The following is a 27,571-nucleotide window of genomic DNA, read 5'->3' on the forward strand; positions in this document are numbered from 1 at the left end:
AGTGCAAAAAAAAGCAGAAATCTCAAAGGAACCTTCATAATGAAAACAAAAGTTTCCACATATGCAATACAGAGCAGTTTTCCTAGTTAAAACCGAAACCACATTTTCCAATTTAGATATGATTTACAGTTTGCTTTACACTTCCCGGCTATGCTGTTTTGACAACAAGCTTGAAATATTGCACCAGAACTAATATGGGGACCAGAAAAGCATTAATGGAGATAATCTTAGTATTGCTTAGTCTGAAGTAAAGAAAGTTGAGTTTTTTTTAAACACACAATTGACGCACAATGTTTCATTTACAATTTTGTTTTAATCTATCATACAAAACTCACTGAGCTGAGAAAATATGTTCCGTACATTAAGTCCATATATTGTACTAATACATCCTTCGCAGCGAATTAAAAGTACATTGTTCATTGCTTTTGCACTGTTTATTAAACAGCACAAGTCACTGTGGCAAAGGATACAAATCATTTTAAGTTCACATCTGCTGTTGCAACTTCAGCACACACTAATTTTTGCAAGGACACTGAGGTTAGGAAAATCTTCGTGAATGAACATGACATACACCAACCTCTGAAATTGATTGTATTGATACAAAGATCAATATTCTCCCAGCAGGAAAATGCACTATTTTTTTAAATCAGTAGAAAAACGTTACAACTTCACATATCCAGCCCGGCCTTCTGTGAATATTAAGACTAATGGTCAGTTAAATTCAAATGCTGCAATGTAATAGTTAACACCAACAGATAAACTACTTGATGAGACAGATAAAATTGAGATTAACTTTGTCCTACAAAATCAATAGACTGCACCAAAAACTCAAGCGAATAATTGCAAGAAAACCAAAGCAGTACATTTATACAACACAGTTACCTGAACAGTTTTCTCTAGGAGGGCTGTTTTAAATTGATTTTTTCTCCATAAATTTAAGCCTTCTATTGGTCATCAGCAATTAGAAATTAATAGTCACATCAAAACTTTCAAATGATGTGCAATATCCCTAGAACATGTCAATAAAAAGTCTATTACTGGTTAAAGCACTTTTATTCCAGTAGCGGACCAGGAATTGCAGGAACAAAATTTAATGGGCACTTGGAAATTCTGCGAGATTGTTAATATATCAATAGCTTCTATGGTCAGGTAACTTAGAGAGAAAAGTAATTTGTTTTACTTGTCACATGCCTGATACTTGGTCCCTCTTTTTTTTTAAACTAAGTGAAACACACAATCATTATCATAGTGACAATATGATTTTCTTTTTGGCTGAATATTTAGATAGGCCTTGGTCTCTGTTATCTGCCTTCCTTAAGAGTATTATATAATGGAAAGAAATAGTTTATTAATGTATATGACAGTTTATGATGAAATTAAGACATACTTCCATCTCAGCTCACGCCTGTATGAATGTATAGTATTAGTATGGCAGATGATACCCAACAAGGTATGGTTGCTTTAATATCTTGTTCTGGTTTGCTTCTGATGATGGTCAAATGGACCAAAGTAACATAATACCACTATGGATATTGTACACAAAATTATAAGTATGTGAATTTACTTGTAGAAGACTTTTGTATTGTGGCTTATTGTCAAGGCCTTGCAATGAAATTATTTAGGGCCAGTAGGTCACAGTGATAACTTGAGATACCCTGCAGCCTCAAAACATGATGACGAAATTAAGTGATCTATGTGATGAAATAATTACCATCTATGCAAACATTTATTCTTGAGCTGATAGTTTTGAGTAGAGTTTTAGATTAATTAGTTCAATTGATTGCACTTGTGACACCAGATTCCATAAGATATTAGGTTAAAATAAGCAGATAACAATAGTGTAGATTTTGAATATCAACACCAGCTGGTCCTCTTTCTCAACATTAGATACTTAGCTACATCATTAAACTGAGGGGTTTAATAATTAGTAGGAGTAGATTATGTTATAGTTGATTCAACAGTAGCTGAAAGCTGATGCTTTTCAAAGAATGACATTTAAAAATATAGCATATTTAGTTAATGCCTCGATGCCAAGACCAACTAGTGTGGCTGCAAGAGGTGTAAAAGCCTGTTACAAATAAATATCAATCAGTGTTTGCACAGAGTAACAAAACTGGTGTTAAAGACCAATCGCAGAGTTTTTAAGATTATATATCAGATTACTTAAACAGTTAGACACTGATGTCAGAACATAACAATAAATAATTTATGTTCAATTTCATACAACGTAGCCGCTTCCTTACTGTCATTAATTGTATGCATTGCCTGACTTCACACCCAAGATCAGGCACATCTTCTCAATGTGTGGGGAGGTCACTTCGTTTTTATCTATATTTGAAATTAATTTTGTTCCAATTTTGACATTGTGTTCCATCTACTGTAACCAAGAATTGTTTCAGATATTTTAAATCTCTCTTTGGTTTTGTTACATCAACATAGTAAATAATGAAATATCCTCAGACCTAAGCAAAAAAAACTAATAATTTTATAGCTAACTTTATAATTACTTTTCCTCACCTGGATCAATGTTGAAATACAAATGGAGCAGATCTTACTTGAGAAGCCGCGCAGAAGCCAAGTGGTTGCCAGCAGGATGAATGAATTTTGTCCATTTGTAAACTGTACGGATTTGTGACAAACTAAATATAGCCAGGTTAAATATCGATACTATGTTATAAATGACTCCAAAATCAAAGTTTCTGAGGAGCTCTGAAACAGCTCAAATTACAAACCATAATTTTCCGGTGTTGCTACGTAAGTGGTTTGGATGGCATTAATTGCAGCAATAAATATTTCCCAGCACATCCACTTTCAAGTTAAGAAACCCGCATGGGTTTAAAAACAAATGCAATATGTCTGATGGTGCCAAATACAAACCAGAAGGTAGTAACCTTCTAATTTTCTTTCACTAAGACACCAAGGCTTCAACTTGTGGTGTTCCCCACTCTGTGTTATCAGGTGTTGTAATAAATAAATGCTGCGGGAACAGATTATGTACTAGTGTTGCCCCATGGCTTAAATGTCTTACTTTGCAATTCCCAATATTTACATATTAATTAAGTGTAAGAGCATGTTCCTGGTTTAATTAAATAAATAACTAGCCAGTCCTGCATCTTGTGGAAGTAACTTGTACTTTACATATTTAGTTTTATAAAATTCTTTTTACCATGAAACTTATTAAACATATACATTTTAAACACTGCAATAAAAACAAACACTATGCAAATATGCAAGTGCAATCAATAAAACTGGTTTGAGATCTATTCAGGTTAATTACAATGCAGATTGACTTATTTGGTGCATCTACTTTTAAGTAGTTGTGCTGGATGTTTGTCGTGTTTTAATTAATGCTCTTTTAACAATCAGTGAATTTTATATCAGGGTAAAATAAAGATAAATTTGCAACTTGCAGTTTCATAAAAATGCTTCAGTTAGCCCTGCTAGGAATTCATTTGGGTGAAATCAGTAATATAATGTTCATAGCTGAAAAAATCCACACCTCAGCTGCATGTATTTTGTTGAAATCCCTTGAAAATGGCAGATAGAATGAAGGACTAACCTACACGGCTCTAATCAGTGACTAGGCTTGACTGGCATATGGGCTTTGTATTAAAAGCTGTACATGGAGTATGTCCTTCAGCTGGAAATCTGTAATTGTATACTAACTAGTGCAAGGATCCCAGACACAGAATCACAGGAATTTACAAGCAATTTTTGGGCTCCACAGAGTTACTAGTTTTCCTTTTTCAGCTGTGTTTTGACAATAAGTTTAATTTTCTTGCTTTTCAGACCTGTTTCACTGTACAAAACCAGATGGTTCAAAGTTTACATTGCATTTAATGTGTGGACTCGGACATTTCAGGTTCCTGATTTGTTTTAGTGTCCTCTTTTTCTGTAATCACATTTGACTCAGATAATGTGGATGCCTGGGTTAAGGTGCTCACACTCCGGATGTGCTGTGCGTCAGCTGGTGGAAGAAGTGTCAGTGATTCCACACTCAATGCATCTGTATTGTCGTCAGAAATAAGTGATATAGTTGGCTGATGGGCTGGAATCAGACTTGGTGCCAGATTAGCTGCTTCGTGTTCAGTACTGCCGGGCAAAGAGTGACAACTTGTGCCACCCTCTGCTCTAGGAGGTGAAGAATAGGTTTCATTGACAAATTCCACTTGGTCTGGAAAAGTCAAATGAGACTGCTCTTGAAGTTCAGGTCCATCTAATATTAAAGAAAAATATTTTTTAGCTGTTTGCAATTCAAGCAAAATTTCAACTTCAGTAATGTGAACAAAACTCACTATCAAAAAGACATTTCTGAAAACGTCTAACAATTTTGGGTTCCTATTCTACATGACCAAGCTACAGTAGCAGGACACCGAGGCACGCTTACTGTGTATTTACCAACCATAGATTTTAAGAACTTGATTGTGCATTTTGATGATTTAACAAGAATGAAGATAGATAAAGATATGAAATACTCCAACAATTGTACTGTCACAGTCATTGATTGGAACCCAAGAGAAATCGATGGCTTAGTGTATAAGATGACAACTAAAAAAGATCAAGAACATTCACATTCTCTACAGTTAAATGCCCTGTTCTTAAACATAAAACATCATAATCTTTTCATCTGAAAAGAAATTTTAAGAAAACCTTGATAATTAACATATGGTTTAATTGCATAAGGCTTCATTTATATTCACATTATACGTTCCTGTAAGATAAAGAGGCAAAATTAATGACAGCAAGGCAAAAGATTAAAAAGAAACTAAGAAAAGCATAAATACAGAGGTGAGATGAAACATGAAAGTGACTAAAGTAATGTGTGAACGATTATCAAATAATTGACTTCATATACTTTGCTGTTTCTACGTGAGACACAAATTCTCTTTATTTTCTCCTCTTCCATCCAAAATATTGGCCTGGCAATCATCTCCCTTTCCTCAGCCTAGCTCCAACTTACTTCTGCTCCATAGCTGTGCAGCATGGTAGACAAGATGTACAGAAAATTTGAATCTAATGCACCATACTGTATTAGATTTTATAGATAAGCGAACTAGTTAGATCATGAGAAATGTCACTTGGTACGTATACTGAATGTTAGTATGTTGCAAAGTACTTCCCTAGAATAAGCAGGGAGTGTCATGCTCTGTCTACAATAATCAAACTGCTTTTTAGAATTCAACATTGATTGCCATCTTTAGTGTTGATTGCAAATTTACTTGAGGATATATTTATATAAAAAAGCCCAGCAAGGCTAAGTAGTTCTCCACCAAAGAGAGGGGATTTCTAAATGGCTTCCAAATAGAAGAACAGTTGATGTTCATTGGGAATGCTAGTATTCACAGTGCCAGCCAGCTGCAACTTAGCAATGAGCAGAGAACTGCTGCCCAATGTAAATGCTGTGCCCGGTTTCCATGGTATTGAACCACGTGGTAGTGAGATCATAGCTTCAATGCTGTGGGATTGCTAGTGGCTTGCAGCAGGTTCCTAGAACAGCAGTATGCAACCTAAGCAGAATATCTTTTGTTTTAAAAATAGAGAAGTTATTTCCTCAAGAGTCTGGACTTCAGGACCAAGAGCACAATGGCAAGCAGGGGTTGTTGGTATTACACTAGCAGGATACCAGTGCACAGCATGCCAGTTCAAGAACACAAATTCAGTCAACCCAGTTTCAATAGTAGTCATTTATTTTTGTTTTCCTAACATATAGGTTGATCAGTTTCTCCCAGTAATAGGTTGGGAATTTTTTTGGGATGTTCATTAATCAAACCCATAAATTACTGTGGAAAAATTAACTTATAAATTGCAGAAAAATACATGACAAATCCCTTCTCAATTTTTATAAATTTTGTTGCATGCTTTTCACCAACATCTGACTAACCCAAACTATTTTAAAGGCACTGCTGATACTTTGAGCACTTTTTGTAGCAGTCCTCCAAAACAAAGATTATTTTTTTATAAGAACAATACATATTAGAATCTAAAATTGAAACAGCATTTTGCCTGATAAACTGTTATACTAAATTTGATGGAATAGATTTAATACATTGAGTTGTCAATATGTTATGAATGATAAGAATGATCATTGGTTGCAAGACCTCCCTGGTTCCAAATAGATTCATAGAATATTCAATATAAATCTACTTATGTTAACAACTTCTTTAGCAAAACTAAATTGTACAACTAACAAACTGGTAGGTATGGTTTTGTGGCTGCAATTGTCCATCAAAAAACGGTACTTTATAACCATTACTGAAATAATGATGGAAGAGCAATGCAAGACGGAGTTTGTTTGCTGCAGAAACAAGGTTGAAAATGAGGGTTGGAGTCATGCTGGGTACATGCATAAGCATCTAACTGCAGGATGAAAAGCACACTTGCCCACATTGGAATGAGGTGGCTGGAAAATGCAACCAACCACAAAAATCACAAGAACAGGCATAGGGGATTTGCAGGAATTCTGTCTGCTTGTGGAATGAAGCATGTTGTACAACTGTAACCATCATCAAGTTGGTTTTGCATCTAATTGCATCATTTCCCATGTTTATATTAGTGCCAGGATTAACAGTGATACTATCTAACTCAAATTCAAAGAGAACAAACCCCTCATTTCTAAGTTTTCCAAATCTCAAGGTATATTTTTGGGCACAATTTTCAGTTTTAGATGATTTCTACGTATATTAGTTAAATGCACTTATTTCATTGAAACCATTTTGTTGTTAGAACTGTTTTACCAAGGAAGTAGGAAATTAGTTGAAATGCTTCATTCAGAACAATTAAATCTACCAAGAAGCCTAAAAGCAGAGCATATTCATAGAAAAGTAGATTTCTGGTGCCTTGATGTTATCATTAAGGCATATCTTGTGGTTTCTAATGAAAGGTTTGAAGTGTGATGAAGAATGGAATTGGTAAAAAGGAAACAGGATGACAGATCTAGAGAAAGATTAAAGCAAACAGAATTTACATCAACTTATTAATAAAATAAGATGAAACAATTATGCTGTATAAATTAGATTATGGACTGATAGAAACTGACATGCAATCATTAAATTTCAATGTTGTATCCAAAGCCAATCCAACAAAATGGGGACCAGCCAGGGCTGGAATATTTCACTCGCCAACATGATAAAACTAAAGTAAACTCACTAGATTAATTGCACTATCAAGTGTTAATTTCACTCCATTTCTCATTTTCTTTGTACCATCCGATCTTCTTGCATTTCTTTCCTACAGGATTAGTTAGCATTTGTCCACATCTGAGATATATTTCTGCTTTTGGCGGGTGAAAAAAACCTTAATTTTTAAACTCCTAAAGGACATGATAAAAATTATAGGATAAATTTTTCCAGCCCTGGGATAAACTTGTACTGCCAAATATCAGAACCACTTTCCTTTTGTTTGTACTTAAAAATCTCAACCTGAGTCTGCACACACTAATACCCTTAATTTGATGAAAATCATTGCTTATAATGTAATATTAATTAACTTAAACTTACTTGGGGGGGGGGGTACAATTCTGATTGTTAATTTCCTGTTACCAATTAAGATGCATTCTACTCATTCATTTGTATTTTACACTTAGAAAACTTTGGAATAATAACAGGAGAGCAGGAAGCCTTCCAGCAATCCAGTTAATCCCTTTCTTGTGCTGTTCTTCATTATACAATTTGTTTCTCCTTTACTTATTTATTGCATTCTTTGTTTGAAGGGTGCTGTTGAATTTGGTTTCACAGTTTCCATGAACTGGAGTAGAGCCAATTCACCTGTTGTCACCTCATTAGAATATTTGACTGTAGACCGTCCTTAAGATGCATCTTCAAATCATTCTGAATAGTGGCCGAAGAAAAAATTATGCTGACTCTCCTCTTAACTTTGTATGACACCACTCTATGGAGATCTTGGGAGGACTCTGATTTCTGTAACTATTTTGGACCAGTAACTTAAAAAAAATTCAGAATTAAATAAAGATACATCTCAAGAACTACCTACAGTCAAATATTTTAAACATTAATTTCATAAAAAGACAGTTTTTAATTTGCTAAAATTGCTTAATGAATAACGGAAAATATCACCGTTAATCCTCAATTTCTTCTAATATAAAAGTTATTCAAAGTAATTTAACTTGTATTTTATAAAATCCATCTTTTAAAAAAATGCTGATACCAAGAATATCAAGGAGCTTTAAAGACTTTATGGCCAAAGGTGCAAGGGATTTAAATTGGCAATAACCTGGGGCTTAGATTGATAAAGTTTAAGGGAATTGGGGGATTCTCAGATTCCTGTAAATAATGGTTAAGTACCAACTATGTCTGTGACTGCAGTGTGTTTGAATAATGTCTCACAGCTGCTTCTTTGGGCAACATAAGGATTAAAGTTCACACAGATCCACATAAGATATCTCCTGATTCTTCACACCTTTTGGTTTTGACAAAAGGTGCTACCTGATGGAAATTAGACAGGACATTCCTTTCTTAATTAAAGTGGCTGGAGCGTCTATCAAACTGATTGTTCTTTTGTATCAATAGTCCATTGATGTGGTTGGAATGCTTATCAAACTGATTATTGTTTTGTATCAGTGGCCTTATAACCTCTAACAATTCTGACATCAGGCAGGGATGAGAACACTTCTCCCCTGATGTCAAGACCAAGTTCACTTGCCGGCTGAGCTCAAAGAAATAAATGGGTGAAGAGATAAGCAACGGTCTTTTGTGGTGTGGTTATTTGGTCCAGCGTTTTTTTAAGTTTACAAGATTGGCAAGAGTTTTACTGACTTGTTAAATTTTCTTTAGTAATATTCCAAGAAACACCTTGGTAAGTTTAACTGTGTTACAAGATATGTTAGGTTGGTTTTGTTCTACTCATTTTTGTTTAGTGACTCTGAAGTTACAACATTAGAATTGTCTGAGGGGATAAAATTAAAACTACAGACTAAAATGAGCAAAGGTACAGTGCGTTACAGACAGCTTAGATCATTTGATAGAAAAAAAAGAGTACTTTATCTTCTTTCATTTGGATTAAGGACATAATTTATATACCTAATTAGTTCTGTTTAGTCTAATGTGAGTTACATGGAATCCTGGAACTCAAAATATTAATTATTGTGGTGGAAGTGGTTCACTACCACTTTGCCAAGCAACCAGCAATATTGATGGGGATTGCTCCATACAAGATAATTTATTGTTATTAACATCAACTATATACTGCCAAATTTGAAGGGCTGTCTTCCTTCAGTATTCAGTTAACTAGATTTACTCTGAACAAGAGCTGCAAACTTTGATACAGACCCAAAATTAAAAAAATACTTTTTAAACAATAAGTGATTATTATATTAATTTGAAATATTTATATTATATCCAAGGTCACATAAATACATTTAAATACAACGAATTAAGGTTCTCATATGATGTGCTGAGCAATTACAACTATGGCTTTAGCCAGACCCTTTATTATTTTATAGAAAATAAAATTCTGGAAACACTGAGCTGGTAAGGCAGCAACTGTGGAAAGAGAAACAAAGTTAATTTTTGGGTCTGAGAATGGGAACCCTTTCCAGGACTTTGGCTGACCTGCTAAATGTTCCCAGAAATTTATGTTTTTGTTTAAAGTTGCAGCATCTGCAGTTTTTAAAATTTTCATTTATTTAAAACATAAATTAAATCCTCCTATCCACTTTGCTATGGTTTACATTTCATAGGTTGATATTTTCAGGTGCAATTCTGAGGACTGTGGTCACAAAGGTATTTGCATATTCTTGCATGCAATTAAAAGGTTACTTGTTCTGGGTTCAATTAAATAGACTATCGTGATATTGATGAATTAACTAAATGATGAGAGGCTGGGGAATGTAACATAAACCTGCCTGTGTTTGCACTGTGTGAGCTGTTGCCTGGAGGCCTAAACCCAGTGTCCGCCACGACTTTCAGCCTCTGAAAGACTAAATACTCGCCGTCTTCCTCTCCTGCCAGACCTTACTAAAAGGAGTAGAACAGAGGTACAGATCATAGGGAAAGTACGACAATGGATAGAAAGAGGTGGATTTGCTCATGGGTACATTTTAGCAGCTAACAGACAATACAGTTACTTAAAATTTAATTTACAAACAATGACATAGCATTTTAAAACACAACAATGGTTCAAAGCTCTTAGCCACTGGTATCCATAGTGGTTTAACTTGTCCTTCATAGAACTAGTAGTTAAGAGCTACAGACATAAATTTACACAATACAACAATAAGCACACAAAATAGCAAGCAGTTGAAAAAATTCCTGTAAACCATAAAACACCAGATTAAGGTACTCATTGTTTTAGACATCACTTTCAGTAAACTGAAAGAAAAGTGGCATTAATGAATGTTTTACAAAAGGCTTTTCAAACTACTGGTTAAGGCGTTGATATCGTAAACTACAAATTACATCAGAATCCATTGATTTAAACCCCTTTATTGTAAAGGTCTAAAAATCAGTAATTTTAAAAAGTCACATTTGATATAATTTACCTTTCTATTCATTATCGTGCAACTGTAGAATGATCTAATCAAAATTAGAAGAATGGAGGGAGGGGATCTCCTTGAAACCTATTGAATATTCAAAGGCCTAGATGAGTGGACATGGAGAGAATGTCTCCTATAGTGAGGGAGTCTCGGACCAGAAGGCACTGTCTCAGAGCACAAGGACCCCCCTTTAGGGCAGAGATAAGGAGGAATTTCTTTAGCTAGAGGATGATGAATCTATGGAACTGATTGCCACAGATGGCTCTGGAGGCCAAGTTATTGGGCATATTTCAAGTTGATAGGTTCTTGATTAGTAAAGGCATCAAAAGTTACAAGTGAAATGCAGGAGAATGGGGTTAAGAGGGTTAACTTAGCCATGATGATATGGCAGAGCAGACTCAATGGGCTGAATGGCCTAATTCTGCTCCTATGCCTTAAGGTCTAATATCTATAAAATACAAAAAAAACTGAAACAATCCATCTAACCCATTCCATATGGGACCAAAAGAAGACTAAAATAGTTTTGCGCAAAATACACTGTATCAACCACTAGCATCGCCAGTAAGTGAGAAGGTTTAAATATCTTCAGATTTCTAATGCCAGTATCCCTCTGCCATTCAATTTACACTATTAAATTTATGTAAATAATGACAAAGATAAAAGCTCTGAGAATGCTAGCTCTTTTCTTCCTTTATGGCTTTTGTTCATATTCCATTTCCATTTCTATCACTCTTTCCAGTACATCTTTTGGATCACTGATGCAGCGCTAAAATGCCCCTGTGACTTTAACCGCTTTATTCTGGGGTTGTGCTTGCAGCTGTAAGGGTCATAAGCTCCAAAATTCTTTGCCATAATACCTCTCACTACCTCTGCTTTCCTTTAAGTTGCTTCTAAAAACTTACCCCTTCAGCCGAGCCTTTGTTCATCTAAGTGTGACGTGGCTCATTTTGGTAGGTCAAATATGATGGCAGAATATAGTATTAATGGTAAGACTGTTGGCAGTGTGGAGGATCAGAGGGATCTTGGGGTCCGAGTCAATAGGACACTTAAAGCTGCTACGCAGGTTCACTCTGTGGTTAAGAAAGCATACAGTGCATTGGCCTTCATCAATCGTGGGATTGAGTTTAAGAGCCGAGAGGTAATGTTGCAGCTGTATAGGCTCCTGGTCAGACCCCTCTTGGAGTACTGGTCACCTCACTACAGGAAGGATGTGGAAACTATAGAAAGGGTACAGAGGAGATTTAGAAGGATATTGCCTGGAAAGGCGAGCATGCCTTATGAGAATAGGTTGAGTGAACTTGGCCTTTTCTCCTTGGACCGATGTAGGATGAGAGGAGACCTGACAGAGGTGCGTAAGATGATGAAAGGCATTGATCATGTGGATAGCCAGAGGCTTTTTCCCAGGGCTGAAATGGCTAACATGAGAGGACACAGTTTTAAGGTGCTTGGAAGCAGGTACAGAGGAGATGTCAGGGGTAAGTTGTTTGTTTTTTTTTACACAGAGTGGTGAGTGCGTGGAATGTGCTGCCAGTCACAGCGGTGGAAGCGGAGACAATAGGGTCTTTTAAGAGGTTCCTGGATAGGTACATGCAGCTTAGAAAAATAGAGAACTATGGGTAACCCAAGGTAATTTCTAAAGTAAGTACCTGTTCGGCACAGCATTGTGGTCCGAAGGGCCTGTTTTGTACTACAGGTTTGTGTATGTTTCTATGTTAACCCAAGATCCTCTTTTGTGATTTGGTGTCAAAACTTTGGATTGATAATAGGCCTGTTAAATCTTTTTGGACACTTCATTACATTAGAAGTTCCATGTTTAGCCTTGTTTTTAATGTCACTTCATGACAAATTTTGCTCTCTAATGTTTCGGTGAATCTCCTTGGGATTATATTTTATTAAATTTAAACTTCAGCTTATATACAAGCTATTATTGTAAAAATTCATTTAAGTCTGCATAAATGATTGATAGACTCGGGAACTAGGTGACAATAGATGATATGAGGTGGCATAAGTCTTTAAGGACCTCCATTATCCACAACATGCTCTTCTCACTGCTACCAACAAGGTGGTACAGGAGCCTGAATTCACACACTCAACTTTCCAGGAACAGCATCTTTCCTTCTGCCATCAGATTTCTGAATAGGCAGTCAACTCATAGACACTACCTCACTACTCTTTTTTTGCTCTGCTTTTGACAATAATTGTAATTTATAGGTTTTTTTATTCTGCATTGTACTGTACTGCTGCTACAAAGAAACAAATTTCACTACATATAGTATGCTACTAATATTGAACCTGATTCTGGGTCTGACTCACGGCCTGGTACGGAAACACCAATGCCCTTGAACAGAACTGTCTACGAAATGTAGTTGGTACGGCCCAGTCCATCATGGGTAAAGCCCTCCCACCACTGAGCACATTTACATGGAGCGCTGTCGCAGGAAAGCAGCAACCATCATCGGACCCCCCCCCCCCCCCCACCACCACCACCAACCTTCCAGGCCATGCTCTCTTCTCGCTGCTGCCATCAGGAAGGTACAGAGTCCTCAGGACCTAAACCACCAGGTTCAGAAACTCCTCAATCATCAGGCTGTTGAACTTCACTCAACTTCATTTGCCCTATCACTGAACTGTCCCCATAACCTACGGGCTCACCTTCAAGGACTCTTCATCTTATGTTCTTGATATTTACTGTTTATTTAATTCTTTTTATTACTATAATTATTTTCCCCTTTCTTTTGTACTTGCACAGCTTGCTCTCTTTTGCACACTGGTTGTTTGTCCGTCCTGTTGGGTATGGTCTGTCATTAATTCTATTGTGTTTCTTGTATTTACTGTGATTGCCCGCAAGAAAATGAATCTCCGTGCTGACTATGGGTGACATATATGTACTTCGATCATCAACTTACTTCGAATTTTTGACTCACTGGTTACCTTAGATTACTAGGCTTAGCAGAGTGTTGTGGTGTTGTAGTTAATGTCAAAATGCTAGAAAAAGAAATACTTTGAAGTTCTGATTACTATTGGAGATCAGCATTGCAACCAAATACAATGAATTTTCAAGTTACAAAATCTTTCAGGATTTCTTTCTTAGGTTTACATGGGAAGAATGGCCACAAGCTGAGGAACTAGATGGATTCTCCCAGAATTACAACAAGGGATCAAATATGTTCAAGAGAACAGGAAGAAATCTAGGCACAAAACAGAGGAAGGTGCACTGAAGATTGCACTATTACTTTCATGTATTCCTTATTAACTGCAGGAGGCTCCACATATGGCCAGTTATGAAATTAAATGCAGAAATAAATGTTGGAGAGCATCTGTGGAGTGAAAAACAACATTTCAAGTCACTGACTTTTTATTAGAACTGGGAAGCTGGATTTGAAACAGATCTGTAAATGAGTCTGTAGTGTGCCAAGTTGGATGTTGAAATTCTGTTCCTCAATCTTGCAGTGAGCTTTCAATGGAATATTGTGGGAGGCCATTCCAATCTTTAATCTCTCAGGACTTATGAAATATTAACAGTTAGATGGTTTGACTGTTTCTATCTCACTGTAAATGCCGTCTCACCTGCTCTGTATTTCCAAAAATATTTTAGGATAAATATATTACTTTTTGAGAAATCAAGATTTGTTTTGTGCACAATATTTTATTAATTAATCCAATCAGTGACCAAGACACTGCACCATTATTTTATCTGGGAAGCATTCAGTGATATGATGATGATGGTATGGAATAAAAATGTTAACTAGATTAACCAAAAGTTAACTAAAGACAGGAGTCATATTTATTTTAAAGATTATTAATAACAAAAAGTATTGCTGGATCTTATGAGTGCTGCTTTAATATTACTAACTAGAAGGAAGCACTGGTATTGGACTTGGGAGTTCTCGTACAGGATACCCTTAAGGTTAACCTCCAGGTTGAGTCGGTGGTGAAGAAGGCAAATGCAATGTTGGCATTCAATTCTAGAGGAAAAGAGTATAGGAGCAGGGATGTGATGTTGAGGCTCTATAAGGCGCTGGTGAGACCTCACTTGGAGTACTGTGGGCAGTTTTTGGTCTCCTTATTTAAAAAAGGGTGTGCTGACATTGGAGAGGGTACAGAGAAGATTCACTAGAATGATTCCGGGAATGAGAGGGTTAACATATGAGGAACGTTTGTCCGCTCTTGGACCGTATTCCTTGGAGTTTAGAAGAATGAGGGGAGACCTCAGTTGTTTCCCATGATGGGGGAGTCTAGTACGAGAGGGCATGACTTAAGGATTGAAGGGCGCCCATTCAGAACAGAATTGCGAAGAAATTTTTTTCGTCAGAGGGTGGTGAATCTATGGAATTTGTTGCCACAGGCAGCAGTGGAGGCCAAGTCATTGGGTGTATTTAAGGCAGAGATTGATAGGTATCTGAGTAACCAGGGCATCAAAGGTTATGGTCAGAAGGCGGGGGAGTGGGACTAAATGGGAGAATGGATCAACTCATGATAAAATGGCGGAGCAGACTCGATGGGCCGAATGGCCAACTTCTGCTCCTTTGTCTTATGGTCTTATGACTAGAAAAGGGTTTCAGGGATAGTGCCTCTGATTCACTTTACTAAATTGCAGCTATGCTTCCCAGAGATGGCAAATATACTGGGTTAATGTCATAAATTCAACCACACCCAACAGTTAAATATGCTACAGAATTGTCAATGATCGAGTAAGATTTGGGAAGTTTTATGGACAGATTTAAACAACAGAATAAACAGAAATCATACTAATCTTCTAGTGTAAGTTTTAATCTTGGAACCTGTAAGAATTAAAGAGAGTAAGTAGATAAAATCAAAGTTTACCTGTTACCTGTTGAGAAAAAGCATCCAATGCACAACAATCAGGAACAGAAGGGCAGAGGTAACTTTTCTCAAAAGTTCATGAAAACACAGTAACATGTAAGCTCCCCTTAAGGGTTTCTACTTTTTAAAGTTAATTATTGAAGCCCAAAAATCTGTTAGTGCAATAAGTACACCTTTCCATTAACTGGTTAAACCTACTGTGATAATAAACAGAATTAAATTATCAAAGAAAATATCTATTGCAGTATTTTGTGTTAAATTGTTTCTCATTTCAGTTTAAACCATAACATTGCATACGTAACTCACATTGCTCAATTAACTTAAGGTTTTAAAAAAGATATCACTAAACATTATTTAATGTGCCCTTGAAAAGTATTCATTTTATTTCTGACAACTGAATTAGCATTAGTCACAGTAACACTGCTCACGAATGATTTGAGCAGTTTTATTTCATTAAATCCTGCTCATACACAGGAAAGCAGAAATAAATTCAATTTTCTTGAACTTCCTCATGATAAGAAAGCAACTTCAGTAGATTTTGGGGACAAACTGACTCTGAAAAAAGAAAACGTGATACTTATTTGAATTTAATCACCTTAAACAAAAGAAAAGGCAGTTTTGATTTGTACTGTATCATAATTTCATCACTTTGAGAGAAATATCCACATTAACTACATTAAAATGTAACATTTGCAGAACAATTACCTGTGGGACTCTGAGTTGCTGAAGGGGTGGAACCTACACTAGTTGTGATGGTATCACTGTAGCCGGTGCTTGTTGAGATGGTACCACTGGAGGGTGGGGAAGGAGATGATGCCGGAGAAGGACTCTGCTGGTTTACGTGTTGTGCCACTGCAAACCCTAGAAAAGGGTTCAAGCAAAGTTTTTTTTTTATTTAAAAGAATAATCTTTGCACTTTGAATAAGTTCCAATCTAAATAATTCAGGATACAGGGCTCCTTTTCCAGAATCATTAGTTTTACCACTCCCACCCCTACCAAAAGATTTTATACATCAGCAGCAGCCCATTTTTAATTATTTCATTAAAAACTACTTAGATAAATTTCATGAACAGTCATGGCTTGAAAATCAAATGCTGTAAATTTTGTGAAATGAACATTTGAAGCTTCAATATGAAAATTTCCTATAGCTTAACCCCTTAACATTCACAGCTACCACAGAGAACCCAAGAACAGAACTTGCAGTTGCTTAACAAATTACTCTTCACCACAGCTTAACTGAAGGGCAGAGCTGCAGGCATGAGTTTGTTTGGTACATTCCTGCAGCAAAGTTTAAAATACAAACTAGTGCCTAGAAATTCTAGAGGACCATAAAGAGCGTGCTAAAATGACAAAGATGCCATGGAATATAGGAACGCAAACACGAGGAATTCTGCAGATGCTGGAAATTCAAGCAACACATATTAAAACTGCTGGTGAACGCAGCAAGCCTAACGAAGGGTCTCGGCCCGAAATGTCGACTGTACCTCTTCCTAGAGGTGCTGCCTGGCCTGCTGCGTTCACCAGCAACTTTGATGTGTGTTGATGGAATATAGGAACTTCATCAAAATTCAGTAGTAGCCCAACTCAGGGTCTCAGTTGCAATAAACCAAGCATTACATACTTTTGCAACCAAAACTATGCTATCCTGTCTTCCTTACCTTGGGGAAAAAAATGGCTGAGGGATCAAGGGCAATAAGCACTTTACTTACAGGGAAGGAATACACTGACAATGTTGTTTAGGAGGAGTCTGGGTGAAGATGAGCAGTGAATCGACTGTAAATTGCGCCAAGATGAAACAGAATCAGAGGCTTAGAGTGAGAATGTGTGTGTGTGTGTGTGTGTGTGTGCGTGCGTGCGAGAGAGAGAGAGAGAGAGAGAGATCTCTCTCTCTCTCTCTCACACATACAGGTGACTTATGACAAAAAATGCCCTGTTTCCAAGTAAAACAAAACCAAAACAAAAATCTGCCTTAAATTGTAAAAAATAGTGAATATGGCCCAGCCCATCACAGGTAAAGCCCTCCCCGCTCCACCATCCAGGTTATGCTCTAATCTTTTAGCTGCCATCAGGAAGAAAGTGCAGGAGTGTCAGGACTCACACCAGCAGGTTCAGGAACAGTTATTACCCCTCAACCATCAGGCTCTTGAACGAAAAGGGATAATTTCACTCGCCTCATCACTGAAATGTTCCCATAACCTATGGACTCACTTTCAAGGATTCTCCATCTCATGTTCTTGACATTTATTGTTTATTTATTATTATTTTCTTTATTTTTTTGTATTTGCACAGTTTGTTCTCTTGCACACTGGTTGCACACCCAGTTGCTGAGGTCTTTCATTGATTCTATTATGGTTATTGGATTTTTCGAGTATGCTCACAAGAAAATGAATCTCAGGGCTATATATGGTGACATGTATGTATTTTGATAGTAAGTTTATTTTGACCTTTCAACTTTAATGCCGGAAACCAAAGCAATGTGCAACTTAATTCCCGGATACAAGAAGTTCATTTGTCAATTCTTAGTACCGGAATTTGGGTAAGATGGTAGTGCACTTTGATGCAGTGGCCTCTATGAAGCCAACTACAGGTGTTATTATCTTTGTTTTAAATGTCTCTGTTACAATTGGAAGACCCTGCTGGACATTAAGAAACTTTCAGTACTGCAGATCTACCCCTTCAGTGATCTGCTCATTAGTGGAAGAGTTGGACATGGTATGGCCAGTGTGGCTGCCTGCTACAGAAAGGCATTGGAGTTGGTGCACGAAGGCAGTCTGCAGTCTAACAGCACGTGATTGTCTTGGACATTTTACTTGGTGATCACCATACCCTGTTTGACACTGGTAATGTAGCATACTGCAGTCCATTTCACTGGTGTATTGGAAAGACTGAAGGCAGGGCAGCTGCATGGCCTCAGTTGGAAGGCAGACTAGGCCTCATCTCGCCTGTAGCAGCCGCCCAAGAGAGCTGACACCACAGACATTCACGCTGGATTGGGAGTTGGCCTTCACTATTCACTTGGTGGTAGAGAAGCTGTATTGCATTAGTCTGCGGACTGCTAAAGCTTCTTCTTGCCAACAACATTCATAGACTCAGGGACTTGGGCTACATCATACTTTAAAAGTATTTTTACTGCTATATGTGCCTTGGGCCATGTATGACTGTTGGTACTGTGTTTTACACCTTGGGCCTGGAGGAACACTTTTTCATTTGGCTGTATTCATGGGTGTTCATGTTTGGTTGAATAAAAATTAAATTTGAATTTGAACTTAAACTTGAGCAACTTTTCAATGGAATTCAAGTTCATCATGAATATAGTATGTTTAATCAGTTTAGTAGAAAACCTTGCCATATTCTGGGAATGTAAAATTGTTCCAATTCCATTTTTCAATGTTACCATTCACTGCTATGACCAATTTATTTAGATAAATTCATTGTCAGATATAGTGCCAAATTTTCAAATTCTTCTGATGTGGATACAGAACTGAAAGTGCAAAAGAGAATTTCAAAAATAAATAAACTATTTTTAATTGCCTGTAAGGATCCATATGCATTTGCTTATCCTAAATTAGTCTGTGGTATTTGGAAATGAAAATGCATTTATAGTCTATGGAGGCTTGAAAGCATTTTCCCACATATTGTATTTTCATAACTGTCTAATGTTAATGACTTAATAACCTCATAATAACCTTGTCGATTGGAGTAATGCATACATACAACAGAAGCATTCCTGTGCAGGTCAGCGAGGAGCTTTCAAAACCCAGTCACTATAAAAGAGAGGCACTACCTAGAAGAGCGGTCATTGTCATCGTAGTCATCTGAGGCAGAGTAGTAAGGCTTTGGCTCAACAGAGCTTTGGTGAGAACAGGTGAAGGCAAGGTAAGTAGGTAAGTTCATTCCTTATTTCTTATTTAAATCTTGAGAGAATAGGGGGAATGTCTACAGAGCCAGTGTTCTGTTCTGGGTGTCAGATGTATGATTTCCAGGAGACGTCCAGTCTCCCCGATGGTCACATCTGCAGCCTGATGACCCTTGGCTTGTTAGGGAAAGTGAGGTGATAGACAGGAGCTACAGAGAAGTAGTAACCCCAAGGCTACAGGAGTCAGATAAATGGGTGACTGTCAAGAAAGGAAGAGAAAACATCAGATAGTGGTGAGCATCCCTGTGGCCGTCCCCCTCAACAAATACGTTTTTCTATTTTGAGTATTGTTGCGGGGGGGGGGGGGTAGCCGTGCTTCTAGCACAAAGTCTGGCCCTGGAGCTCAGAAGGATACGAAACTGAAGAGGATGGCAGCAGTAATCAGGGACTCTATAGTCGGGGAAGAGATAGGCGATACTGTGGATGCGAAAAGGAAACACAGATGGTAGTTTGTCTCCCAGGTGTCATGGTCCACGATGTTTCTGAACGCGTCCACAATATCCTGAAAAGGGAGGGTGAGCAGCCAGGAGTCATGGTTCACATTAGTAACAACAACATAGGTAGAAAAAGGGAGGAAAAAAAGAATACAAGGAGTTAGGAAGGAAGCTAGGAAGCAGGACCTCAAGGGTAGTAATCTCGGGATAGCTGCCTATGCCACATGACAACAAGGATAGGAATAGAATGAGGTGGCAGATAAATGTGTGGCTGAAGAATTGGAGCAGGAGGCTGGGATTCAGATTTCTGGATAATTGGGACCTCTTCTGGGGCAGGTGAGACCTGTACAAAAGGGATGGGTTGCACTTGAATCTGAGGGGGACCAATAAAAGCCAAGAAAAGGGCATATAAGGTAGCAAAAGTGACTGGTAAATTGTTTGATTGAGAAGCTTTTAAAATCCAACAAGAGGCAACTAAAAAACTAAAAAGGAAAAGATGAAATAGGAGGGCAAACTAGTCAATAATATAAAGCAAGACACCAGAAGATTTTTCAGTTATATAAAGAGTAAAAGGGAGGTGAGAGTTGACGTTGGACCACTGAAAAATGATGCTGGTGAGGTAGTAATTGGGGGACAAAGAAATGGCAGATGAAGTTAATGAATACTTTGCATCAGTCTTCACTGTGGAAGACACTAGCAGTGTGCCAGAGGTCCATGAGCGTCAGGGAGCAGGAGTGAGTGCCATTGCTATTACAAAGGAAAAAGTGCTAGGCAAACTCAAAGGTCTTAAGGTGGATAAGTCACCTGAACCAGATGGACTACATCCCAGAGTCCTGAGAGAGGTTGCTGAAGAGATAACGGATGCATTGGTCGTGATCTTTCAAGAATGACTTGATTCTAATATGGTCTCGGAGGACATGAAGAGTGTAAATGTCACTCCACTTTTTAGGAAGGCAAAAGAAAGGAACTTGTACACCAGTTAACCTAATCTTAGTGGTTGGGGAAGTGTTGGAGTCTATTATTAAGGATGAGCTTTTGGGTTACTTAGAGACTATTGATAAAGTAAGTCAAAGTCAGCATTGTTTCTGTAAAGGGAAATCCTGCCTGACAAATCTGTTAGAGTTCTTCAAGGAAGTAACAAGCATGTGGACAAAGGAGAGGCAGTGGATGTTATTTATTTGGATTTTCAGAAGGCATTTCATAGAGTGCCACACATGTGGCTGCTTAACAAGATAAAATCCTGTGGTGTTACAGAAAAGATACTGGCATGGATAGAGGAATGGCTGACAGGCAGGAGGCATCGACTGGGAATAAAAGGGGCCTTTTTTGGTGACTACCGGTGTTCCTCAGGTGTCAGTATTGGGACCGCTACTTTTTACATTGTTTGTCAATGATTTGGATAATGGAATTGATGGCTTTGTGGCAAAGTTTGCGGATGATACGAAGACAGATGGAGGAATAGGTAGTGCTGAGGAAGCAATGCAATTGCAGCAGGACTTAAGACGAATTGGAAGAATGGGTATAAATGTGGCAAATGGAATACAGTGTTGGGAAATGTATGATAATGTATTTTGGTAAAAGGAAAAATAATACAGACTATCATTTAAAAGGGGAGAAGGTTCAAACATCAAAGGTGCAAAGGGACTTAGGAGTTCTCGTGCAAGACTCCTAGAAGGTTAATTCACAGGTGGTAACAAAGGCAAATGCAATGTTGGGATTTATTTCAAGGGAAATAGAATATAAATGCAAGGCGATAATAGTGAAACCTTATAAGACACTAGTTAGGCTGCACTTGGGGTAATGCCAATAGTTTTGGGCCCCATATCTCAGAAAAGGTGGGTTGTCATTGGAGAGAGCCCAGAGGAGATTCACAAGGATGATTCCCGGAATGAAGGGGTTAACATACGAGGAGCTTTTGTCAGCTTTGGTCCTGTACTCACCGGAATTTAGAAGACTGCATGGGGATCTCATTGAAACCTATCAAATGTTGAAAGAACTAGATAGGGTGGGTGTGGAGAGGATGTGTCCTCTGGTGGGGATATCCAGAACTAGAGGGTACAGCTTCAAAATTGAGGACAGACATTTTAGACAGAGGTAAGGAGGATTTTTTTTAAGCCAAAGAGTAGCGAATCTGTAGAATGCTCTGCCACAAACTGCAGTGGAAGCCATGTCTGTGGATATACTTAAGGTGGAAGTTGATCGGTCAGGGCATCAAAGTATATAGCGGTGTATGGGGTTGAGTGGGATCTGGGATCAGCCATGATGAGATGGTGGAGTAGACTCGATGGGCTCAATGGTTTCATTCTGCTCCTATGTCTTATGTTCTTTCGCATCTGGTCTAGATTGTAGGAAAATCGATCCTTACTAACACAAAAATGGTAGTTATATCTTCTGTGCTTACGTATTTTTAAAAGAGATTTTCAACCTTTACACACAAGTAATATACACAGGACCATAAGACATAGGAGAAGAATTAGATAATTCAGCCCAATGAGTCTGCTCCATCAATCATGGCTAATTTATCATCCCTTTGAACCCCATTCTCCTGCCTTCTCACTGTAACCTTTGATACACTTACTAATCAAGAACCTATCAACCTCTGCTTAAGTATACCCAATGACTTGTTATCCACAGCCATCTGTTGTAAAGAATTTGATAGATTCACCAAACTCTGGCTAAAGAAATTCCACTTCATTTATTTTAAAGGTATACCCTTCTATTCTAAGGCCATGCCTTCTGGTCCTAGGCTTTTCCCACTATTGGAAGCAACCTTTCCATGTCCACTCTATCTAAAACTTCTAATACTCAGTAGGTTTCAATGAGATTCGCCCTCAGTCTTCTAAACTCGGAGAGTACAGCCCCAAAGCCATCAAATGCTCCCCATACAGAACCCTTTCCTTTCTCGGGTAATTCTCGTACACCTCCAATGCCAGTACATCTGTTCTCAGATATAGGACCCAAAACTGCTCACAATGGTCCAAGTGGGGTCTGATCAATGCCTAGTAAAGTCTCAGCATTACATCCTTGCTCTTGTATTTCAGTGCACTCAAAATGAATGCTAACATTGCAGTTACTACAAAATCACTTTGCAAACTTAGTACCAATTCAACCTGCAAGCCAACCTTTAGAGAATCCCACACTAGGACTACCAAATTCCTTTCCATCCCCAATTTCTGAATTCACTCCCCATTAAATAATAATCCACACCTTTATCCCTTCTGCCTAAGTGCATGACCATACACTTCCCTACACTGTATTCCATCTGCCACTTCTTTGTTTATTCTCTGAATTTGTCCAAGTCCTTCTGCAGACATTTATGGTGATAAAATAAAACAAATGAGAAGCTTATGTCAAATACTTTGGATGCTGGAAAGCAGAAAATGTTAGAAATCTTCAGTAGGCCAGGTAACATCTGTGGAAGAAGCAACTGTTAACTGATGACATTGCTTCTCACTCCAAGATATGTTCTTGGCTGCTGAGGATTCCCGTTATTTTCAGATTAAACTATGTCAATCACCGTTCTTTAAGAAAAGTATGCCTTTATATGGCCAGCTTGTGCAGCACCACTCACAGCAGTTAAGAAAGAAATGATTATTATCTATGTTTATCATACATGAGTAAATGAAGCTGACAACCATATACAGCAAATTAATACAAGGAATGACTTAAAATATTTATGTTAACCTGAGGTATTATGGAATGAAAATTTTAGTTTACCTGCCCTTTGAGTTCAGTATAAAAATGCTCAGTAAAAGCTTGCTAATCATTTCAGATAGTATCCTTCCAAATACAGTCAATTGTAATCAATGTTTGATCGTGCTAAATTTGAATGAATCTTAAATAGCAGATGCTATTACCCCAGCGGTCCCCAACCACCAGGCCGCGGACTGGTACCGGGCCGTGAGGAAACGATACAAGTCAGCTGCACCTTTCCTCATTCTCTGTCACGCACTGTTGCACTTGAACACAGGGTTGTCAACTGTCCCGTATTTGCCAGGACATCCCGTACATTGGGCTAAATTGGTTTGTCCCATACAGGACCGCCCTTGTCCCGTATTTCCCCCGCTAAGCTTCCTATGCAACCTTTCGTGCCGAAATGGCACAAAGTGCAGAAGCAATTACAATTAATTTATATAGGAAAAAATTTTCAGCGTTCCCAGACCCAAAAAATAACCTACCAAATAACTCATAAAACCTAAAATAATACTAACATATAGTAAAAGCAGGAATGATATGATAAATACACAGCCTATATAAAGTAGAAATAATGTATATACAGTGTAGTCGGGAAGATTAAGCCAAAACCGACTTGTGGAAAAAACAATCGGCACATACTCGCATGCACACGTCACATATACGCATGCGCACACAGGTGCTCACGCAAGGCTTCATGGTCATAGTAGTCTTTCCTTGGGTAAACACAAGTGTCCCGGGATTTGACTGCTACTTTTGTCTCTTATTTGGAGTGAGAAAGTTGGCAACTCTAACCGTAAAAGACATGTTGAGGTGAGTTTAACCCTACTTGAACACCACCCCCCCCGACCCCGATCGGCCGGTCCGCAAGAATAATGTCAATATTAAACCGGTCCGCGGTGCAAAAAAGGTTGGGGACCCCTGTATTACTCAATTTACTCAGGTCTAGTTGGTGATGAGTTTGCCAACACTTAAATTGACTACATTACATTCATTACACTGTTCTTATAGCCACACGATAATCCAGACAAGTAATAAAGTTACAGTTTTGTCCAGTTAAGTGGCCTTGAGAACAATAATTGTTTCATCCATTAGCCTTCACTGAATAAATTTAAATTGTTCAGGAAACTTAGGGAAGGTTCGAGGAAGCACTTTTCATTTCCAGATTGATTAGCTTTAGTTGTGGTCTCCAGTCCAGTTAAAGAATCCCTTCAATCACTTATTCCACCTTGTTCAGAAGCAATTCAACCTCTGGATCTCATCTCTGCCAAAAGCACTGTCCTTTATCCTTTAAGCAATCTTGGGGAGAAAATTTCTGACAATAACAATGAAGAATCAACAGTACAATGAAAGGAAAAAGCATTTTACTGATTTTTCAAAATTTTCTGAGCAAACTTTTATAACTTGAGCACATTGATATACCACGAATCACTCAGCTGGCTCCTTATTCCTTGAGTCTGTTTCCTAGATAGTCAGCAAAACCCCCAGGATCCATGATAGAAAACACTGCAGCCAATGTTTCACCACTCTTAGGACCTAAACGCCACTGGAAAAGCCAGCAACCATTCCCTAACCAGAACGGGTCCAATTTTAAGACTAATGTTCCTAAGAATGAAGACTGTTTAGGGTTATTGAAAAAAGCTAGAAAGTGTGTAGACCAATTAAAGCAGTTTTTCTAATAAACCAACACAGGCACATTTTGGTGAATGGTGGTGTTCTGCTTTGCAAATTCCTACGGTTATATTTAAATTTATATATATTTTCCTCATCTGCTCCTTATAATACTTTTGAAGACACTGGGCAGATCACAGTGAAAGGAAAGACCTCTATCGAGCCGGACTAGCTAAATGTTCTTCTGGGGATTAGGCTTCCAACATGTTTGGAAGTCACCACTTGGATCCCATTCCATGTCTAACTTTGCATAGGATTTGAAACCTCAATAATTTCAGTGCAGATTCTAGACCTGTAGATTTGGGGGCAAAGCAGAAGACAAAAATTAAACAAAAAATACTCGTTGGTAATGTATCTTAATGCCCAGCCATTCTACAATTAATAAATTAGGACTACTTTTTATATTGTGTTACCTATTGCTATTTATCTTGCATAATTGTGTTTATTGGTGGACTTGCAGGATTCCTAGCTGCTTTGCGTTCACGTTATTGAAGCAGGTAACTTTATTCTTGTGAAACTGTTGTTGCTGCAGATTTTTGAAATGTTTTCCTGGAACTTGCCTTGTTTACATTGTTGCTGGTCACATCAGATGGAAGGAAACTTCAGTATTTACATTAAACCACATTTACATTTCAATATTTACATTAAAGTTAATGATTTGATTGAGGGAAAGGCATTTGTAAGATTCTGTAATAATGAACACAATTCTGCAGATGCTGGAAATCCAAAGCAATCCACAAGAAAATGCTGGAGGAACACAGCAGGTCAGTCAGCATCCATGGAAATGGACAAACAGTTCAACATTTCAGCCCAAGCCCCTTCTTGAGTCCTGAAAAAAGGACACAGCCTGAAATATCAACTATTTGTTCCTTTCCACGGATGCCGCTTGACCTGCTGTTCGCCCAGCATTTTGGGTGTGTTTCTATAATGTGCTGCATGATAAAGTTTCTGAGCCAATACATGATCATTAATAGTGTTTAACTTTTACACAAGTAGGCAAAATAAAAATTTTAAAAACCCCAAAAGTTTCTTAAAATTGCTGGTAGTGATGATGACACATCCTTTCTAACTCATGACCCTGACACTTCCAAGACATAGCTCAGTTGGAATTAGTCATTGCCTGTGTGAATTTATTGTGGACTTTCAACAAGTTAATTTCATTTGTTGCTGTGATGTTAATCAGTCATGCAGTGCAAAACCAGGCTCCGCAGCCAACTGGTGCATGCCAAATAAAATACCCCATCCAAGCCAGTCCCATTTACCAGAGTTAGGCCCATAACCTTTTGAACATTTCCAATCCACGTTTCTGTCCAACGGTCTTTTAAAATTTGTCATTGTACCTGCCTCAGCTACTTTGTCTGGCAGGTCATTCTATATGCTGACTACCCACTGGCTGTAATGGCTGTCCATCAGTTTTCTATTAAATCTCTCTCCTTTCACCTTAAACCTATGCCCTTGTGTTCCTTATTCCCCAATCCTGGGGGAAAAGGTTTAGTGCACTTACTTTATCTACACCTCATGATTTTATACACCTCTATGAGATCACCTCTCAGTTTCCTGCACTCCAAGGAATAAAGTCCTAGTCTGTTCAACCTCTTGCTATCACTCAGTCTGTCAAGCCCTGGCAACACCCTCGTAAATCTATTGTGCACTCTTTCCAGTTTAATAATATCTTCCCGATAGCAGAGCAACCAAAACCAAACACAATATTTAATGGCCCAGCATCCTGCACAACCACACTACAACTTCCCAACTTTTATACCCTGACTTGTGCCAAAAGTCTTCTTCACTTTTATCCCCCCTTGTTCAATCCCTCCCCACCTATGTTCGTGACACCTCTCACGCTCTGAATTTTTTCAATGATTTTAAGTTCCCTGGTCCCCACCGCTTTATTTTCACCATGGATGTTCAGTCCCTATATACCTCCATCCCCCACCAGGAAGGTCTCAAAGCTCTCCACTTCTTTTTGGATTCCAGGCCTAACCAGTTCCCCTCTACCACCATTCCCCTCCGTCTAGCGGAATTAGTCCTTACTCTTAATAATTTCTCCTTTGGCTCCTCCCACTTCCTCCAAACTAAAGGTGTAGCCATGGGCACCCGTATGGGTCCCAGCTATGCCTGCCTTTTCATTGGCTTTGTGGAACAATCCATGTTCCAAGCCTATACTGGTATCTGTCCCCCTCTTTTCCTTCGCTACATCGATGACTGTATTGGCGCTGCTTCCTGCATGCATGCTGAGCTCGTTGACTTCATTAACTTTGCTTATAACTTTCACCCTGCCCTCAAGTTTACCTGGTCCATTTCCGACACCTCCCTCCCCTTTCTTGATCTTTCTGCCTCTATCTCTGGAGACAGCTTACTGATATCTATTATAAGCCTACGGACTCTCACAGCTACCTGGACTATTCCTCTTCCCACCCTGTCTCTTGCAAAAGTGCCATCCCCTTCTTGCAATTCCTCTGTCTCCGCTGCATCTGCTCTCAGGATGAGGCTTTTCATTCCAGAGCCTTCCCTTCTTCCACCATCAACTCTGCTCTCAAACA

General features: G+C 38.3%; 1 protein-coding gene across 6 annotated transcripts in view; it reads right to left on the bottom strand.

Annotated features, from left to right (window-relative positions):
• Positions 1-293: 293 nt before the first annotated feature.
• Positions 294-27,571, bottom strand: part of clec16a (C-type lectin domain containing 16A) — a 225,896-nt gene continuing 198,618 nt past the window's right edge. For 5 of the 6 annotated variants that reach the window (XM_072268940.1, XM_072268938.1, XM_072268939.1 and 2 more), the window contains 2 exons: positions 16,019-16,174; positions 294-4,216 (listed from right to left, as the gene is read on the bottom strand). In XM_072268940.1, the coding sequence (XP_072125041.1) occupies positions 3,837-4,216; positions 16,019-16,174 (536 nt within the window). In that variant the 3' untranslated portion in view covers positions 294-3,836. Of the gene's footprint in view, positions 4,217-9,859; positions 9,972-16,018; positions 16,175-27,571 lie in introns of all 6 variants that reach the window. The other variant, XM_072268941.1, reaches the window with a different exon arrangement.

This window comes from Mobula birostris, chromosome 9, assembly GCF_030028105.1.
Source record: "Mobula birostris isolate sMobBir1 chromosome 9, sMobBir1.hap1, whole genome shotgun sequence".
Lineage (NCBI taxonomy): Eukaryota > Metazoa > Chordata > Chondrichthyes > Myliobatiformes > Myliobatidae > Mobula > Mobula birostris.